This window comes from Porites lutea, chromosome 2 (assembly GCF_958299795.1).
Source record: "Porites lutea chromosome 2, jaPorLute2.1, whole genome shotgun sequence".
In the NCBI taxonomy this organism is placed as follows: Eukaryota; Metazoa; Cnidaria; class Anthozoa; order Scleractinia; family Poritidae; genus Porites; species Porites lutea.
Window position 1 is genome coordinate 9,700,323 of NC_133202.1, and position 21,467 is coordinate 9,721,789.

At 39.1% G+C, this 21,467-nt stretch overlaps 2 protein-coding genes across 2 annotated transcripts; both read left to right on the forward strand.

Moving 5' to 3' along the window:
• On the forward strand, positions 1-9,382 carry LOC140927662 (sulfotransferase 1C2-like). The gene is made up of 4 exons (XM_073377340.1): positions 1-201; positions 4,658-5,002; positions 6,505-6,599; positions 8,921-9,382. The coding sequence occupies exons 1-4, from the start codon at positions 21-23 to the stop codon at positions 9,191-9,193; spliced, it is 894 nt and encodes a 297-aa protein (XP_073233441.1). The 5' UTR covers positions 1-20; the 3' UTR covers positions 9,194-9,382.
• A 7,257-nt stretch (positions 9,383-16,639) lies between these two features.
• Positions 16,640-21,257, forward strand: LOC140926599 (neuropeptide SIFamide receptor-like). The gene is made up of 2 exons (XM_073376323.1): positions 16,640-16,776; positions 18,688-21,257. Exon 2 carries the CDS (start codon positions 18,733-18,735, stop codon positions 19,882-19,884), a length of 1,152 nt encoding a protein of 383 aa, XP_073232424.1. The 5' UTR covers positions 16,640-16,776; positions 18,688-18,732; the 3' UTR covers positions 19,885-21,257.
• The last annotated feature ends 210 nt before the right edge of the window (positions 21,258-21,467 follow it).

Sequence of the window (21,467 nt, forward strand, 5' to 3'; positions counted from 1 at the left end):
AACACCATCGCACGAGCATCATGGCGAACTTTCCGATCTTGCAGGAAATCAAAGGCGAATGGAGATCAACTAAGACGATGGAAATAATGGGCTTAAGAATTCCGGCGTATTTTACTGACGATCCTCGGTTGCTGTACGACTACATTGTCAACTTCAAGACGAAGTCAGACGACGTATTTGTAGTCAGCTATCCGAAAGCAGGTTAGAGTATTAAGTCAAGTCAAGTCAAGTTTATTGTGAAAATATGCTTAGCTATTTCTAAAAGCCTTGAAGGATCGTATAGTTCTATAGCCGGATTTCGTGGCATATAGGGCGCGGTTCTGTTCCCTTTTGTGCTGTGGAATACCAATCGTGGCGTGTTCGGGAAGCCTTGTTGGATTGGAGATAACCGAGCTCTTACTACTTATCATGCCGTTTGTTTAAAAGCGAGAATTAAGATAATCTATAACAATTTCAAAGTGCTCTCACAAAGAACAAGCATACCCCATTCATTTCATTAACAAACGAGGCTTGATATTAAATTTAAAGCGTTACTGATGCGGCGTTTATTCAAGGGCGCCATTTATTTCAAAATCTCATTTGTTAAATTACTGACAACAATTACGATAAATCATACAGGGGGATATTACAAGTTGTAATGTTCGACTTTTTGCTGAGATAGAATCATAATTGTCTGGTTGGTGTAGATTACCAAGTTGTACCGAGTTTTGCTGATAATCCTCAGTACAATAAACGCTGCATTCTTCAGATTGGGTGCAGCGTTTATTGTTAATTTTGCTTCGATCTACGGCGTTAAATCGAGGGCGGCGTTTATCTGGGGGTGGCGTTTACGTCGACTTAATATGTTGAGTATCTAAACCAAGGAGGCTTCGGGACAAAAATTGCAATTTTTTTTTTCCAGAAACGAGCAGATAGATAGATAGAGATTTGAGTCTTTGATATATTTACCTTTTGAATAATACCCCGAAAGTCAGAGGTTTCATTTCAGTTTAAATTGTTTGGAACTCGCTTTGAATCAGAGGCGTGACATGTCTAGGGAATTTCTTCTTCTTCTTCTTCGTTTTTTAAGGACCTAAAGTATCTTACCCTACCAAAGCTTGGCTTGTCTGTAGCGTAATTGGTTTGTTTACACGGCGTAAAACGCTAACAGCCACGCAAGAGAGAAACCTCTGCTTGCAGCTGCAGGGTCAGGGCAGCTGCAGGGTAAAGGAACTGTAGAAAGGTTTTGACCCATTTGCCATTCCATCCATTCTTGTATAACCCCACGGTACTCAAAAGAACAGAGAAGGCAATCAGGCCGGGATTTTTACACGATGAGGGAGAACCGAGGGAGTTAGAAAATTGTGGGCACCTCTGGGAAAAAACCCTGGCGACACCATTGCTGTGAAGGAATGTTTATCTGCAATTGATAGGATTTGAAGAGAAAAAACGTCATTGTTGTCAAAGCATAATATGGAGGTTGTAATGACACCTCGTTCGATTTGTACATGTCAAACAGAATTAATTCTTAAGGAGGGTTTGCAAGTTTAAAACAGAAGAAGAAAATCGTCACCTTATGTCTGACGTCTTCCATAAAACGTGAAATTGGCCGATGGGGTAGTTACACGATGAGGGAGAACTGAGGGAGTTAGAAAATTGTGGGTACCTCTGGGAAAAAAAACCCTGGCGACACCATTGCTGTGAAGGAATGTTTATCTGCAATTGATAGGATTTGAAGAGAAAAAACGTCATTGTTGTCAAAGCATAATATGGAGATTGTAATTACACCTCGTTCGATTTGTCAAACAGAATTAATTCTTAAGGAGGGTTTGCAAGTTTTAAAAAGAAAAAGAAAATCGTCGCCTTATGTCTGACGTCCTCCATAAAACGTGAAATTGGCCGAGGTCGTAGCCGTGCAGTGGACGGCAAGAGAAATGTATCAAAACTGTGCTTCACGTGCCAAGTTGTTGTTGCTTAGGGTGGATGGGTGAACATTTGCAGCATACACATATCGCCGTCACATTTGTCCCTTAGAGTATTTTATTGTTTTCAAGCTTTAATGTAATACAGACAGTGACAAATTCAACGGGCAGATGCGAGGGCTTATTAACGAGTATGTTGCAAACTATATAACAATTTTCACCGAAGTGGAGGTGGTTAGTAGTGATAATTTACCTCGCCGCCAAGCGGCGATGTAAATTGCCACTACTAGCCACCGACACTGAGGTAAGGACAAGGTAAAGAACACACGCACTAGGTACAAAAAGGGGGCTGCGAATTGTATTGTAATATCTGCTATACACAGGCTTAAACAAGAGAAACAGATTACTGACTAGATTGTCACACATTATATTCCTTTGGATCATCACGCAAATGCGTTCGCAAACCGGGAAGAAAGCGTTTCGTATGAAGCCCTACAACTGGACGCGCGGAGAAGGTCATTCCCCGGCTACGGAAACCGAAAATAAAACTTAGAGGGGGAGTTAGAAGAGAATTTAATTCACAGTTTTATGATCAATAAATGACGAAACTGAGAAGCAGAGAGCCTTGAAAGGTCGTATAGTTCTATATGAATCGGGTATTGAGTTTCTTCAAGTTTTGGCGCTGTAAACCGCCACGATTTAAGGCCGTATGTTGAACAGTTGGCCATTTGCCACTTTAAAATATCGTTTCCTCTGAGGTCGTATTTATTGTTTTTTTGTTCAATCAAATCTTTAATGCTTATTTGTGCATTGTTAAGGTGTTTCGATACAGCTTTTTTTCAGAGGCCATACCGATATTTTTCAATCGCCCTAAAAGTGGTTTTCTGCTTGATCTAGTCCAGCTATTGAAAATGCAACACTGCAACAAAGTTTGGTGGTGAGAAAACAATCTCCGTAAGAGGTAAAAAATTCTGTGTGTTTGAATTCGACTAGGACGAAAAAATATATATCAAACCTTTATTTAAAATTTGGAATTTTAGCGTTTTCTTGTACAGTGGCGGATCTTTTTTTGGAGACCGGGCCCCGGACCCCGGACCCTTATCTGAGGGTCTGGATGACGCCCCCCCACCCCCTTATCTCAGGGTCTGGATGACCCCCCCCCCCTCCCCCACCCCCTTATCTGAAGGTCTGGATCTGCCACTATTGTATGTCTCTGAAACGACTCAAACGAATTTTTTGAAAATCTTCTTCACGTAATCTTCATAATGTATAAATAAGGTCTGAAACTTTCATTGAGATTGATTCAATGCAACATCTTAAAATTTCAAGACAAGCCTATTCTACGAACCTCTCAAAACTCTGCGTTGCAACATTCACTGTTTTGACGTTATGCTAATTTTTCCAGAATAATGCGCACTATACATACCTCCATGACTAGTACATTTTAGTTTGAATTGATCACATCTTTTGAATGTAAAACATTGACGATACTCACACTTAAATGTACTAGTCATGGATATATGTATTGTCCGCATTAATGTGGAAAATTTCAGAGATATACAAAAAAGCGCTAAAAGTCCAAATTTTGAATGAAGTTGCACTTAGACAGGTGGAAAGAAAATGGGATATTTTTTAAGATCACAAAAACGAAAATACACCAAAATTTCCTAGCATCGAAATATGATATCAAGCAGCATTCTGAAGCTACTTAAGAATAATTTGAGTCATTTATAACGTTTTTATTAAGTAATCTATCACCGCTATTGAAAATTTAAGGTTCGAGATATATTTTCTTTTTAGTCTAATTCAAAATTTTCGGAGGTTATTTGCTAAACACCAAACTCTAAGTTCCTAGAGTTGGATTTTCTGTAGCTGGTCTAGATCGCCAAAATTAGGCGTTTATCAATTTCAAAGTTTTTTGTTCATTGTTGTCATGGTAATACCAATTTTACTAAAACCTGCATTTTGACAAATTTCAATCTATAGTCAATAATTGGTGAAAATTTTATTGCGATCAGACAAGGATAAAATCACTTTTTAAAGCGATTGAAAAATATCGATATAGCCTCTGAAAAATTATATCGAAATTAATGCATGCTATTTTAGCGAGGCGTTGGTTCGCAAGTGATAATAAACCTATTCTATTTATTAAATCAGAGTAGAGTGCTTGTTAAAAATTCCTTTTTAAATCACAGGCAGTACAAACCGGTCGCATATCGAACGCTACCGATATTGTAAAAGTACCCTGTAAGGAATAGCTGTATGTCGTGGTCTCTTGAGTGTAGGAAATATGATATTACTCTACAGAACTTTTCTTACAAATTTTTTTCTATTCGTAATCATGGCTATTTATGCAAGTATACGTCGTTGGATTCCTTTTGGTCATTTTTAAACCTCCCCGAAATAAAACCAAGGGGTCACCAAGGATTTGATGAAAGAAAATAAAAGTGTCAAATAGTTACAAGCAAAGAAAAGGACACAAATAAACAAGGGAGTAATATTATGTGGTCGTCTAGTGATTTAAAAGTTAATTACAATCACTCTGTTCTCAATCTTGACTGTAACTCACAAGATCACGCAATCAAATTGCACTACAAATTGCGGATGTGAACAGACTTGAAACATCCAGCCTAGATCCACAAGATCCAGCCTAGTCCCTAGGTGTTCTCTCTTAACCCGTTGTCCGCGCGAAATCTGACCACTACTTGGATTCCCTTACATGGGCAGATTTGAATGTTATATTTTGTGTCTTTAAGGAACAACTTGGATTCAAGAAATTGTCTGGCAGATTTACCACAATGGAGAAGTAAACAGCAAACGAATTGAAGACCGTGTTCCATTCTTAGAAGAGGCTATTAATCCAAAAGCTTCACAACCAGACATTGCCAGTTTACCAAGCCCCCGCCTTATTAAGACACACCTTTCTTATGAGGCTATACCAAAAGGTACAAACGAGGAAACAACGTGCAAGTATATTTACATCGCTCGAAATCCAAAAGATAATGCTGTATCAAATTATAAATTCCTAACAAGCTTGGCGAAATCTACTGGATTGAATGCATCGTGGGAATTTTATGCTGATCTGTTTGTTCAGGGAAAGTGTAAGTTATCATGATTATTTTACATAGTAATAATGCTTCTATAGTTGATCTTCCATTAGTTAGGGGCAAGAAGACCTTTACTGGCCTTTACACTAAATGGGACTCTTTCACACCCTGAAAATATAAGATAAAACCTTATCCGCACCCTCACTTTTCGCTGTTTCCGCATTGGCTCGTCACACCACCCCAAATGAAAATTTATTATTGGTCTACTGCAAGTATTGAAAAGTAATTATTGGCGTACTGAAAATTAGTAGAGTGTGTTTCAGCAATCCTGCTATAATACCTAAGAAAACTCGGAAGGGAGAACGAATGTAGTGCCTAGGAGTTTGGTTTAATTGTTGGGTAGCCCAGCGAGGGCGGGGTCAGTCATTGCTGACTTACAGAAGGCCAGCATATTGATGGGCTTCTGTGACTAAGTATCGTTATTTTGTGAGATGAAGAAGGCGAGGCATATTGTGCTTACGGGGCGTTGGTCTGTAAGATGAACCTGGGGCGGGGCGTACTACGTAGCCTTAATGACGATACCAAAGCGATAGTTCTTTTTCATAGCCCAGGGCTCAAACCGGGAGTGATCCAAATGGGTATTTCAAAGGTCAAGGTCAAAGTTTGTTAAATAAGATTAAAATTCCTGCGCAGCGTAGTCACTTAATGTTAATTTGAAAATTGTAAAATCGACCCTGTTATTTCAAGAGTCTTAACCGACGTTTCGCAATGCTGCTACCGTTAAAAGGTTTTAGTCTTGTACCGTGCTGAAGAAGAACGTCGGCCAAAGCTTGTTAACGCTGATCAGTGTTAGATTGTTTATTTCGGAGAGAGGTAATGAGCTTTGTAAAGGACATCCAGCAGTCGACGGATGCACACATTGCAAATAGCGTGAAGCTTGTCGATGAGAGCCTGGTAATGGAACAGGTGTCAAGGAAATCAATACCAAAATAACCGGAGACAAGTCAGGATAAACGCAAAATTCCTGGAGGGATGCCAAGAGACACTAGGTTCGTTGCAGAAGAAACGTTCTCGTGAAATTTGTAGTAATTAATCCAAGGACAGAGCAGATACAAAATGAGATATCAATATTTCGAGAGGGAGGGCCTCAGGTCTAAAAATCATCGAGGTAGTTCTAAGGGGGATAGGTGCGATATAACATAGCACCATAGTGTGTCGCAAACCAGCGAAAAACTTAAAAAATAGCGTCCGTGAACTCCGGAGACCAAGAGACAGAATCATGTTGAAGAAATAGTCAGTACGTGGAGACTCGAACCCTAACCGTCAGATATGACTAGGGGCCAAGAGGAACCAAAACGCTCCCAGTCGCAGGTTCTATAAGAATGTATTGGACGGTGCCTCGTTGAAAGGTCGAGTTCGCTCATGTGTACATATTTTTCTCTAAACTGGTTATGATGCTTCTTAAGGTAGCAGATACAAGTAGTGTTAGAGGCATGGCAAAAAACCTTCATGTCTTACTAGTAATTATCAACCTACACTATTGTTATTCCTTGCAGCAACTTGGAGTCACTGGGATAAACATGTACTTGGATGGTGGAAACACAAAGACAATGCTAACGTCTTGTTCCTTAAATATGAAGACTTGAAAAAGGTTTGTTATCATTATCGGAGAATTACCGGTAAAGTGGTTTTCAGTTTTTTGAAATTAATTCTGTTACATAAATTTGATTTGCGTTGATTAATGCTTAGTGGTGGGTAGAAAACCGAGTTAATTAATTAGCAGTTGTTGAATGAGGCTGGGTATCATCTGAAGAATTATGGAGATCGAGGAGGGTGCGGATAACACCCTCCTAGTTTAAAAACAAGCTAAAATATGCTTACCTCCATCGATGTTAAGTTGATCTTCAATAGTGCATGTTTATCGGCATGTTTAGGAGATAATGGGTTGTTCAGTTTTGCAAATATTTTTCGAATAACAGATCCCGAGATGTCGTCCGTCGAGTTGTCTTCTTGCTGTTCTTGCTACGTTTTTAGCTAATAGTTTGACTGCTTCTTCCTCGTGAAACGAGTGAAATGTTCTGCCATTTTGTATTCACTACCGAAAAAACTCAACCTCGTTCCCAGGTCTTCTCGGTTAACTGTTTAGTAACCTGGCAATTTTGCTAAACGATTGACGTCATCAGTTCACATATCTTCTTCCAAATTTGGTCAACAGTAGCTGGTTATAATGAATTTCGCGTGGGATTTTGGCCAATCAGAGACGGAGAAATATTTTGAATGAATAATAGTATGCTTTATTACATAGACACGAGTGTTTTACTGGAAAATATACCACTCGTAAAATTCATAAAAACTACATCCGGGACCCGAGTGGTTTATTTTCTCACACGTGAGTTTGGCGATGACGTAATTTCGGTAATTTCCCTTTCTTATTTTATCGATATTTCTTTGCCTATTTAATAAAAAGAACATTATACGGCGGCTTGAAGATATGAATTTTATTTTCTCGTGGCAACAACAATATTTTACTCACACGCTGCGCTCGTTCGTAAAATATTGTTTTGCCACTCGAAAATAAAATTCATATCTTCGCTCAACCGTGTAATATCACCTATTTATACAGAGGAGAAGTGTGACGTCACGGTACCATGGTAGCAAGATTTCTAGATCTTAACAATTTTTCTCGAAAGAGATGGCCATTGTCGAACGATGGAAGAAAGGCATCGGCTATCCAGTTTGGCTCCTGAGTGCAATCATACGCATGAAAAGTGAACGGGCAAGGGCCAATTCCATGCAAAATGAACGGGCAAGGGCCAATTCCATGCAAAACACGTAAACTCACAATCAGCAAAGGTTTTTACTATTACGAAACCATAAAACAGTAAATTCCTACAAAGAACGAAAAAATAATAGTTACAATACAGAAAAAACCACTTAAAGGCGACTGCAAAATGAAATTAATGAAAAAACGATGAAAACGAAGCTGCTTACAAAATGCTGAGAATAACAGAGTCGGTGGTCAGGGCCACCGAGGAAAGAGATAATCTATTTCAACGAATGATGTTACATTAATAGACACGTAAAAACTGGCAATAAATAGGGGCGAGATAACAAACTATAACGAAATTTACATACAGCACGTATCAAAGGAGCGTAATTAACAAAATACCGGAGAGCGAAAAGTAAAAGAATGCACGATAACAAGAAAGTGAGAAAACGAAAAACAAAAGGAAAAAATTTGCCCCAACAAAAAGCATTCAAATCATGATTCAAATCAATTGCGATATTTACAACAACAAATCCTCTCCCTTAGCCTGTTAGGAAGGCCTGATACTCAGGCTACAACAACACGGTTTATAGAGCTCGAGAAGTTTTGCTACCATGGCAACGTGATTCATGCAACGACTTCTCTTATGATCCTCCCAGAGATCACATGTATCGTTTAGCATAACCTCTGATATTCTATTTCATTTTATATTCTTAAGTTGCTGTGCCATTGATTTTGACCTGTTATGTTTCAGTTAGTAATTGCCTAAAATATTATTTGAGGAAGCCTTTTTCTTTAAGTCCTGTGATTTCCCTGGGGCGTCCACGCCATTTGGTTATTATTTGCTATGTGCTATGTATATGAAAAAAATAAATAAATAAATAAACCTGGCTCTAAAAAACTTATTTTGTTTTATTAGTTTCACATCAGAATTAAACATGAGAGGAGGATTGACAGGTAACCTCAAACTCGGACGTTCTTTTGGCTGGTCACGCAATCCTGCCTTGGTATGCTGCGCTGAGCGCCGATGGAATAGCCTCCCACGCCGACGTTCTTTGAGTTGGAAAGTAACGCGTGACGAAGCGCAAAGAACGTCGGCGTGGGAGGCTGGCATTGGCCGGGACAACGCAAATAAATTCTGTCTGAATTCCCCATCTTTTCTATCAGTTTTCAAGCCCTTTTACCACTTTGTTTCTTCTCCTTAGGATCTTAAAAGCCATATTCGTATGATCTCCGAGTTCCTGAACAAGCCCTTGTCAGATGAACTCCTAAATCGCATTACAGAGCAGTGTACATTCAATGGAATGATGAAAAACGCGAAAAGTTACCTTCTGCGTGGAACAGAGGATGGACCAAAGCTTCTGCGAAAGGGCGTGGTGGGAGACTGGAAGAATTACTTTACTCCAGAGCAAAGTGAGAGATTTGACAAGGAATTGTTAGCAAAATTAGACGGAACTGGATTAGAGTTTGAAATGTAGCAAACTTGTTTTCATTAAATATATTCGAAATTACAGAAGAGGCCTCTTAACACTTTGGGGAGACTGTGAAATGATTCCTTTGCTCCACAGCCAGAAATAAGAGATTTGATAAGAACCCATGTAATATAATTTTTGCCAGATTGTATCGAACTTTGAAAAGAATCTGTCAACCACTTTAATGAAATAAAAATGGGTGTATCGTCTGCATGTCTTCATAGAGCTGGTGTTAATTTACTAAGCGGAACACCGGTTTGGTTTAGTCATGTGCTGGAGGTTCGGATTTGTTTAGATGTTTGTTGGCTCCAAGACCTTTAACGTGGTGTGTTTGAGCATTTCCACCTTGCGTCCTAGTTCTTTATGAAGAATTGATACCATCTTTCTTTTCCTTAAAAAAGCAGTATGGGTGCCCCATTTCGATCAATTAATCAATTACAAGCCCCCCTCTCAAATGAGGCCACCTCAAAGTTGCTTGAAATAAATAAGCCTCAGTGGATGTGGTCTGCTACACAGCCGTTTTTAGTGTCGTCACGCAACGCTGGGGAGGAGCGTTGCGTGACGACATTAAAAACGGCTATGCAGCAAACTACGTGCTTGCTGAAGTAGTAAACCAAAGTACTTCTTTGATTCGAGCCTTGCAAGAGCCAGGTGACATCCAAACATCGGGACATCATGGCCTTTAATAAACTCGCTTGCAGGCGCATTTAGAAATGAATTGTTCTCGCACTGTCACGTAATCACATTTCTTCAATGAAAGGAAGTCAAAGATAGAACTGCACGGACTCCCAATGTGGCTTTTGTGGTTGCGACGCAGTATAAAAGCCTTCACTGAGTGATATTTTTGCCTCTTACAAGCATGTCCGTTAGAGATTTACCTGTTTTGTAGGATATGATCGGAGGCTTTTTAAAAATTGTTTTCAGCAGATGCTGATTTTCTATTTGACTCCAGTTTGCTCGAGCGTTTTAATATCTTGTACCGCTGGGTGATAAATAGTAACCAAAGGCAATAGTCTCTCTTTACCTTTTTTGCTTTTTAGTTTGAGCACCTATTGTCTTTAGTCAAGGTTAATCTTTTGACAACGACCTTCCCACATACTTTTTAGGATAACCGCGTGTAAGGCCTAAATGTAATAAACGACCCTAAATGTAATAACATTTTGTCCTAAATGTAATAAAGTCGTTGCCTAGTCCCTGTACGGCGTTTTCCCAGTCCCTCTCGGTCAATTCGTTTCGGTGACGTATCCGAGGCGAACGGGCGGGAAACGGCCTCACATTTTCACATGGACCACGTGACCCGATACGCTTTGGCCGCGCGGAATAGTGAGGCCTAGGAACTAGGCGAATAAAGTCCTAAATATAATAACAATTTGCCCTAAATTTAATAAACTCTTAAGTTGTCAATTACAGTAATTACTCGAATAAGCGCCGCATTGGTGGGCGGGAGGGGGGGGGGGGGGGAGTTAATTAGCGCCGCGTCGCTTATTCATGTAAATACGGTACTTAGCGGTATTACTGTGGTATTAAGCTCCGCTCTCAAATAAGCGCCGCCTTTTTGGAGAAAAAAGTTAATAAGCGCCGCGGCGCTAATTCATATAAATTCGGTAAATTTAATTATGCACTGTGAAACTTAACGTTTACAAATAAATTACTTGTAAACGGCAAAGTAACAGTATTTTTTTAAAAGAAAGCAATATTTTAGCAATAGAAAACTTTCTTCCTGTGTTTGCATAGCCTGATATAAACACTCGAGGGGTTGGAAGAATTCGAGACAGTCATGCAAACCCTCGACGTCGTCTCGGGTTTGCATAACTTTCAAGAATTCTCCCAGCCCCTCGAGTGTTTATATCAGGCTATGCAAACAAAGGATAAAAGTTTTCGATTGCTTTTATTAAATAACTTTCCCGAGAAAAAAAAACTCTTTGTTTAGGTTACTGATTAAAAGAGAAATTCTTGCCAGTCGCGAAGTCTTGTACACGAAGCTTAATGAACGTGTAATCAGTTCTTGTTTTGCAGTAAAGATGCTTTCCATAAAAGGGTTTTTCTCGCTTAAACTGTGTCAGCTTAAGCGAAAAAAAATTGGTACAGCAAGTTTTTAAAGACTTTCCAAGTTTCATCCGACGAGGGAATGGGTAAATAAGGTAAATTTGTCGAGTTTTCAACTCAAAAACTTTTTAAAATTTGTGCTTGTGTGATTAGCGCGGGAAGAGCAAAACATCTTGACTCCAAACGTGTTTACATACTCTCATGCAAACACATCTCTCGGCCAATCAGAGCGCGCGTACTATCTTAGTTATTTGTAAACGTTGTTATCAGCTGTGCAGTAGTCTTTAGGGCCTGTTTACATGGAGGTGGGGGATCCCAGATAGGTGAGGTAACATGCGGCGGGTCACCCCAGGTATCATGTAAACATGATCAAATTAAAATGAGAGATTATGTGGACAGGCGGGTTACCAACCAAAGCGGGTTACCTCACCTACCTGGTGTCCCTCAGGTTGTTATCAGCTGTGCAGCAGTCTTTAGGGCCTGTTTACATGGAGGTGGGGGACCCTAGGTAGGTGAGGTAACCCGCTTTGGTCGGTAACCCGCCTGTCCACATAATCTCTCATTTTAACTTGATCACGTTTACATGATAGGTGGGTGACCCGCCGCATGTTACCTCACCTAACTGGGATCTCCCACCTCCATGTAAAAGACTTCTCGTTTCTTGTTAATTTTTTAATATTTTAGCTGATCAGATCTCTTTTCTAGAGATCCAACGTTGACAAGCAACAGGATCTTCGTCCACGGTTTTTGCAGTAAATTTCTTTAACAAAAATGAAGTATGAAAAACGTTTTAAGGCTTGCAAGTTTTTTTTTCAGTTTTGTCCCTTTACAAGCAATTTTACTTGTAAAGCCAAGTTACACAGTGCATAAGGAAATGTACCGAAACTTATTATATTTTTTCTCCAAAAATGTGGCGCTTATTTGAGGGCGGCGCTTAAAACGATAGTAATACCCCTTAGTACCGTATTTACGCGAATAAGCACCGCAACGTATATTAAATCCTCCCACACGCGAAGCTTATTTGAGTAATTACTGTAATTTGCAACTTAGGAGTTTATTACATTTAGGACAAAATGTCATTACATTTAGGACAAAAGGTTATTACATTTAGGCCTTCTACAACCGCGTTCTTCGAGGCGTTTAAGCAATCTTATTATTCATTTGAAGTATTTCCCCAATTCTGATTGGCTAAAAGCACACCCATAATTCACCATAACCAGTTACTGATGACCAAATTTGGAAGAATTTTGTGTTTAACGAGGAAATGACGTCAAAAATGCAGCCCTCTACAGGTTAATGCACAATTAACCGAGAGGACCTGGGGACGAGGTTGAGTTGTTTTCTTTGTGAAAACTAAAATGGCGGACACTTCACTCGTTTCAAGAGTAAGAACTACAGCTGAAACTAGGCGAAATAATGGCTAAAATAAAGAAGACAACTCGGAGGTTGACACCTGCTATTTGGAGAATATTTACGGAGCCGGAAAAATCTAAACGTACACTTTCGAAGATAAACTTAACATCGATGCAGGTAAGCATATTTTAGCTATGTTTTTAAACTAGGAACTATTTTGAATGAACAATTCCGAGCGTAGCGACTTTATAATCTCGCCGATGATTGGAAGATGATGATTGGAAGCTCTAAAAATAACATAGAAAATTATCCGAGAAAATGCTTTTGAACACAAAAAAAAGAAACCCGCCGGGTTAAGCGCTAATCGGCCTTCGAATTACTGGGCCCAGAGCTTCCGTTAAAAAAAAGAAACGCGTTCTCCTCTCTCCTAATACTGATACTCAGGCTACCTTCACACAGTACCGGATTAATTTATAACCGGTCCTGAAATTCCTGCGATCAGGTGTTTCGTTCACATGTAACCCAACCTAACCAGGCGAAAATTTCGTCGCCAAGTCGTTCAAACTGCCGTGTGAACAGAGCAAAAAATATTGAACGATCCCGTGTGAAAGTAGTGTCCGGTCAAATTTTTCAGCCGGTTGAAAATTCGTCCGGTTCCTTCTGAACGTAGTAGCTCTAGGGTAGGTTTGTTTTCCCGCCTTTCTTGCCTGGGGCCTGTTTCAAGAAAGCCCCGATAATTAACGGGCCCGTAAAGTTGTTGTTGTTTACATGCAAGATAGAGGTTTCAATAGTTTTGCATCCAACACGATCAAACTATTAGTTAAGGAAACAAAATGGAGCAGTTTGTTCACCAGGACCCGCGCTCTTATTTTTTGTTTTTCGGTTTGAAAATTTGATTTCGGGCCCGAAAAGTTACCGGGACTTTCGAGAAACGGACCACAGGTCTCAAACCGTGTTTTTCCAGTCCTTCGCGGTCATGCATTTCGGTGACATAGCTGGGGAACCAAATTCACTTATACTACGTGACCGAAAACGAAGCCACGCAGAATAACTAACTTTTTCCACGCACATGTTGCCCTCCCTCAACACGCACCGATTGTCAAAACTGTGCGTTTCTCATGTTTTCACTCCATAGGTTGCTAAACTTGGGACGCAGCTCGAGGCACAAAAGTTAGATTTAATCAAGTATTTAGTAGGTAAGATAAGGCACTCAATTCTCTCGGATTTTGACACGAATCCTAAAACCGGTAATACGTTTTAAACTTAAGGAAATGTAGAAGTTAAAAAATTGTATCTTTAAAAAGAAATGCCCAGAGAAAACCTGTCCCGGGAATAAGGGTCACCCTCCAACCCAGTCAACTTTAACGAGCGTTTATGAGAAAAACAGTTGACTCCTGTGCCCTTACCCTTTGCCCAAGCCAGCAACGCTCGCGCATGCTTTGATTGTCTTAAAAAGCTCTTAAGAAGAGACGTTTTTGAGCAACGCACGTTAACCGGAAGGGAGGTTTTTTCCCTTCTAGTATGCCTTGACGCTACCAAATTTATATTGCTAATTGTCTTTTTTCATATGCAGACGATTTGCCAAAACATTTGGGTGAAACCACTGCCCAAGAAGGAAAATTGTCTACTTCTAGGTGACTTGCGTTGCTCAAAAACGTCGTTGCTTAAACTCCCTATATATTGTCTCGCCTTGAGAGACAATAGGAAAACATGTGCGAACATGTGCGAACTCGACAAGTAGCGAAACCGGCTGTTACCCTCAGGTAGGCGGGTGACCCCTCCACCCGGGACAGATTTTTTCACCAAAATAGGACCTTAAAAACCTTTCACAGAGTAGGTTCAATGTTGCGTTTAAATTCTGAAAAAAAATCTGTACTACTTTTTTTTTGCCATTGCGAGAAGTTTACTGTCTTGTGTGACGTTATTCCTTGCGGTGTGGAGATTCGTCAAGACTTTATAAAACGCAGTAGTGTAGTACGTAATTTAACGAATTTTTAAAATCTTGTATCTAATATTGAAGCAAAAATCTTCTTACCGAGCTTTGTTTATAATTTAAACAAATGCTTATCAAAATATGTAAAATATGCTTATGATTTCCTGGAGAGAAATAGAATAAAAGACGATTATCAATCAAGAAAAAAAGTGTAAAGTCGGGAGGTATATTCTTCGAGCTTTTTCAAAGCTTGTGAAGGTGTTTGCGCGATGTACAATGGTCTCAGAGAAAAACCGGTGACAGGGCTCGCACAGACCTTGAAAAATCCTTGAATTTTAGCGAGAGTCCTTGAAAAGTCCTTAAATTTCTTCAACTTTGAATGTAGTGGAGCCGAAAGCGAATAATTTGCACAGAGTTTGGTATTTCTTTTCCTTTGTAAACCAGCTTTAAACAGTGTGACACTCGGGTGTAAAAACAGCTAGAAAGAGAAAGTGAGAAGAAAAGAAATCCAAATGCGCACTTAAGTTTCAAATTTTAGTCAAAAGCAATGATTACCTCTCGATGCTCCTGTTCATGCTTCATGCTCCTGGCTTCCTCGGCAAAAAAGTAATGCCGGGAAGGTGTTTTTTAATGCCTTTTGGTTATCCAAGACTAGAATACAGTAATAGCTCAGAGAAAAATAAAGCGTTTGTGGTTTTATGTAAGAGGTAACGACCAGTTTAAGACAAGGGAACTGAAAAATTTAGTTGAAGTTCTGTTAGCGTGGCCTGGGAAAGTGTATTTATATAGCATCTTTGGACTCTGAGTGATGAGATACATTTTTCATTTTAGTCAAAAAATGAGTTTCTCTTTTAACGAGGGCGAAGATGGTATCTAAAGTGGACTTTTATCCTAAATCTTTACAGCGAAAATACAATGTGGAATTATATATAGAGAGTGCCTTCAAATTAGCTGAGATATGATTTCTCGCAGTAGCCAAGATCCTAGGGACTTTCTCCTTCCCGGATTAAGAAATTTCCTCCGTCTGTCGTTACACACTCGATTTTTGAGCTTTGCACTCAGTTCTCGCGCTTCACACTCGCGTTTTCACGCATCTAGCGCGGCTTTTGATTCGCAGCTCGAATAGTGGGTAAGTCCAGCGAGATACTTGTATCCTCTGTACCTTTGTTCGTGAAAAAAATCAGTCATGGTTATTACCTGAATATAAGGCACCGGACGTGGGAGCTTTTGAACCCCTGCCTACCCATGTCATAAAAGATGTTGTTCATCCGGGTATATGTATGATAAGGTTATTTCTCGTGAGCGAAATGATAAACTAGCTATCACACAGAGCTTACTTGGTCTGTTTAGTCGACTTTAAGTCTTTCTTAACATTTACAAGTTTCAATGAATGTCCTCTTTACATTTCATATTTTTGCGTTAGTCCAAAAAAGACATTTTTAGTCATGTGACGAGGCAAATAGGTGGTGACAAATTTCAAAACTCGCCAATTTCTGCGTCCAACTTGCCATGGCTACCCAATGTATGGTAACTCAGTCGACCAAGTGCAGCAATTATCTTTCCGTTTTATAATTTACAATTTTATCAACGGAAATTGGTTTCTGGAACAGAGAGATTAACGAAAATTGTAATTTTGACGTCATTGATTTTCACTAGATTGATTTCCATTGTTTTGGGAAGACCGCCGCAAAAAGCGGGAAAATGACCGCGGGAAAACGCGGGAATTTTACTGTAAACTTCACACATCGTGAACTTGATCAGGAAATGGTTTCCCAGACAACGTTCAGGCCTTTCAGAATATCGTTTTCTTTTCGAGTTCGGAGTATTTTAACAGCCTTAATTAAAGTTGGATCTATTAACGCTCTGCTCTGGTGTTTGACAGTTTAACACAACACGGCTTAATCGTTGACACTTGAAGCAATTAGCTAGTAAACAATCTGTAAATTGCTTTTTTTTAAAAGCTGCTCAATTCTGTCAGTAGTATTTGTCCTTGTGGTTCAATGTATGGAAATTTTTAGCTAACATGCTAATTAGGTCCAAAATGTTTGGCGCATTCTTTGCTCTTAAAACGGGTATGTTGCTTTAACATCGACCGATTGCAGATCGAGTGAAAATTTCCATAGTGCTGGCAAACACGTATCATTTGATTTGATTTTCCTGCTTCAAAAATATCTACTTCCTCTCATTTAGAACTGTGTTACGCCACAAGAAACATTCGACGTCACGCGAGAAGGAAAGCTAGACTAAAGCTAAAGAGGTAGGTGTTTTCTTTGTTGTATATTCTCGATTAACTGAATGCGTTTCCTTTTTCGCGTTCTTTTTATTGCGGTAAATTGAAGACTTGAGCTTGTAGGTGATTGTAGGTGATTTGTATTGGGTTAAACGTTCACTGACAGATAAACTCGTAAAGGTCGAAGGCCTTACAAAGGGCTGACAATCGATGGCCGGAATCGAAACGTCACTAAAATGGCTAAAAACGTTACTTTTACAACGTTTCTGTTACAAAAAAATCACGCCTAACATGTTGTGGTATATTACAAGGGGACTCTTTTGAAAACGTGAACTGTTTGATAAATTCGGCTTCAAATGGTAGTCCAGCTCGGCTTCAACGCAGTCGGCCACTTGTAAAACTGAATGTGCTGACTCTGAAATGTCACGAACCAATATAAATTCATGGTCTTAAGAAGGGAACGGCTTATTTTGAATAAAAGTGTTTTAAAAAGTATAGATTCCACCTGAGTTTAAAGGTGATACCCCAGTACACTTTTGTTTTCTATAAGAATAAATTTTATAAGAATATCGAGGATAACATTTGCGAAGGTTTAAGACTATTTTAAGAATAAATCCCAGGCTGAGGTTTTGAGAAGGATATAATTTTGTGTGTTCAAAAACTGTAAATACAATACAATTATGTTTTCAACTTCTTCTATATTCTCTAACCGCAAAACTTGCCAACAAGACGAAAAAAATTGACTGCACTAATTACACTTGATAGCCCAATACATTATAAAACGGAAATGTTATAAGCTATAATTTAAGAATAATACAAGAATATTTTCAAATTTAAATCGGCAGAAAAATAAGAATATTCAGCCTAGGCAGAAAAAAACATTCTTATAAAAAAATAGTGTAGTCTGTCTGCGACGGCACTACACTCAAAATTACAAAACAGGCATATTATTAATGGTCATTTCACCGCGCACAGGATGTAATTGAGGTATGCGAAGAATCTATATAATCAAGAACATAGAGGCATTTATTAACAAATACATCCAATTACAAACAGTTCTAGCCCAATCTTCAATAAATCTTTGCTTTTGACCGCCAAATTTACTTACCGGTCTACGACAGATATGGTGCTGGAGCTTAATTGAAAATGGTCATTAAAAAATGGGGATAATTCCTCTCAGTTTGCACGGTAAATGTTCCCATGAAGGATGGCTGTTAATACAGGGCGAAATAGATGTTGAAAACTGTCAAAATATGCCGAAGCTGCATGTCTGTACTGTCTTCGGCCCCGTTTAGGTTTGCCTCGTTAAGATTAAGAGATTACTCGTATAATTGAGAGTCAACAAATTGCGATGGCAACTTATTAACGTCTTTAATGAGCTCTGAAAAGACAAAGAAACTCTGTTGCTGAAATCTAGCATGAGTCACGTTTGAGCAATATTTGAAAATGCTAGATTTTGTACTGGCTGTGTAGAATTGCACGTATGATTGACTCGCCTTAAATCATTCCGTCAGTGCTTCCGTCATCTTTCCTGTAAATCAGAAAACGGGTGTAAAACCCCACTATAGTTCATGGAATAAATTGCATTTTTAAAAGCATTGACCCCTGATCCCTCATTAATTAGGACATCCCTTCAGTTTCCTAAAATCAGGAGCCAAGCACTATCTACTAAAACACCACTTGTTCTCAAACTTTCCTGTTTACTGCCAGGAATAAGTCAGTGCTCTTTTGTGTGTTTGTGGTATTTCGTCGTAGTACGACAGTACAATACTGTGATCTAACTACTCTCTTCTCCACAGAGGCTCCAACTGGATGCATTCCAAAAACCTAATTGTTACAAAATATAGGGTACTAACCAAGTGAACTCGGTTAACGGTTTCGGGTGCTTTCCACAGGCAGGTTATGTTACTTTCTTTTTTCCCTTATTTCGTCATCCAGGTTTGCAACTGGCCTTAACGCGTTTTGTGTCTGTGAGAAACAGCAATGGCAAACAATACAACTGACGCGAACGAGCAAGGAATGTCATGTATTCTCACCGAAGATCCCATGGAGGCAAAAATCTGCAAAGCACTAGCTTACTCTCTTCTTCTCGTCTTCTCTCTTCTTGGAAATACCTTGATCATCATGGTCGTCTGCAGAGACGACAAAATGAAGACGACCACGAACCTACTCATTGTAAACATGGCAGTTTCCGATCTTTTGGTTCCCATCTTCGCCATGCCTCGGGCAAACGTTGAGATATTCTACGGAAATCTCCGATGGCTTATCGATGGCGCGTTTGGGGAGGCGCTTTGCAAGCTCACCGCTTTTTTTCAAGATATTTCGACGGCAGTATCAGTTCAGAGTTTGGTCGTCATTTCCGTGGAACGCTTTTACGCCGTGTGGTTTCCATTAAAAGCGATTCGTATCAAACCAAGAGTAAAATACGTTATTTTACTCATATGGTTCACTTCATTACTAATTCACGTCCCATATCTGTACGGTTTCAGAATAGGGAAATTCAGTGGAGAAACCTACTGTTATGTGGCTTGGTCGCGCCCTGTAACAAAAATCGTCTTCTTACTATTGATAATAATAATATATATAATACCTCTAGGGGTGATAACAACTCTGTATAGCCTGATAGTCAGCAAGCTTAGACGACAATCATTCTACGGGGTGAGAAACTTAGTAATCCACTTTAGTCAGCGAGAAAAGAGAAATCGCAATGTCCTAAAGATGTCACTGGCAATCATTGTAGTGTTCTTTCTCTCAATGTCCCCGTTTGTTGTATATCTCTCAATTGATATATTCAGTAATGGAAGAGTGTGCCTTTCGAAGAACTTTCGCTTCATTACTCAATATCTTGTCCATTGTAACGGTGCCTTAAACTTTTTTACTTACTTTACTTTTAATCAAAGCTACCGTCGTGGTTTCTCCAAAATACTTTCCCGAGTTTTTTGTCCTTGTTTTTCCTTCTTTGGAAGGAGAAAGGAAGTAGACCTAAGTCACCATCTTCAGGGCTTAGAGTCTTACGGATCGCATGCAACTGTTAACACTGGATTGGACTGTGACAGTAAGAATATTGTCCTCACTAGAGTTTTTTCACTGGAGAAAATCGAGCCAAAGTTCGTTGAGAATGGTAGAACTAGTTAATTCACAGACACTCTCATAATATAACGATGCAAACTGCGAGGATGAAACAGTGGCTTTTAATGGATTCAAGGCCTCGACAATATGACAAACCATTCACATTACTGATAATGACTCTAACCCTTTAAGGCAATTGGGGTCTCTGAAATTTCACATTGAACTGCTATAATGCATGTGATCTTAATTGAAACATGGTTAGATCTGTGGAAAATTTCGCGCCGTTAAATAATGGACCAAACCGCCGATAAAACTGCAGGACAAGAAGCTCAACACTGCAAAAGTGAGATACAATAACAAAAAACACTCAAGTGTACCTAGCCTCCTCCGCAGGCATCAAAGTCCTGTTTTAGAGATCGAGTGGGAGAATGGGGAGAGAATAGTTTCCTGGGAGGCGTTATTAGGGTCGGCACGCAATGCTCCTCCCCACTAACGTCACTCGTCCAAACTTAGTCGGGAGGAACGTTGCTTGACTACCCTAATAACGGCTGCGAAGGAGACTAGGGAGAGAAAGGAGAGGGACACTGATTTTTTTCTAACGTTCTCGTCCTCAGACTCCTCAAGGTTAAAGTAACCGTAAGACGCCTGCAGGGAAGGCTAAAGTGTACCGGAGTCGTTTGGTACGCGGGTTATAAAACTCTATAGAGTCAGGAAAATTTATATTTTTAGATTAAAAAACCAAGGAATAAACAAAAGCAAAACAAAAAACATTGAGAGTAAAGACACAACAACAAAATTAAAAAAAGTATAGTTTACACAACAGCAGTCGCTTTGAACTTTTTTTTTTTTAACAAAATGTAAATCTTAATATAACATATGTACAAATTCTGGAATTCAATTAATTAACAAGTTAATTAAGTGCTGGAAATCTTTTAATATCGGTTAGCCTTTGTTAACGTAGAAAGAAAACGGAATTTAAGCTTTTACCATTATTTAGTTAAAGAAAACCTCAACTGTAATAAAAATTTGACTTTAACTAATACAAAAATAAAAAATGAATGCTTAATTTCAACTCTTTAATTTTTCTACGAAAGGGATCGATAGAGTTAAATTTACCAGAATATCGGCTACTTTCGCTTTCTTCCAGCAAGCCATTGTCAAGAATCGACGTTTTTGTACGCATCAATGGCCGGAGCAAAATTATTTCAACAATTACAAAATAATGTGTCGCGCGGAAAATTTCATAGCAAAAATAGGCGATTTTAGTTTGCCGGCATTCACTTTCATTTTGAACAGAGTTTCGGTCAAATTGTCGTAAAAATGAAACTTCAAAGTTCCCTTTGAAACCTTTCACTCCCAAATGTAGCCAAAGTAATAAAACATTTAACAAAATTTCAGAATTTCTTTTTGTAAAATGATGAACATAAAAAGTACGGACAGTTCTGGTAACACCATAGGAGTCATCCAGAGATTTAAATTAACCAGAACTACATACTAAATAAATAGTACCATGTACTTGTGTGTGAAAGAACTGCTGAAGAGGTTTCACCATAGGATTTCATTCGCAGACTCAAAAGTTAGAACTACATACTAAATAAATAGCACCATGTGAAAGTACTGCTGAAGAGATAGTTTATTTAAATGGTAAC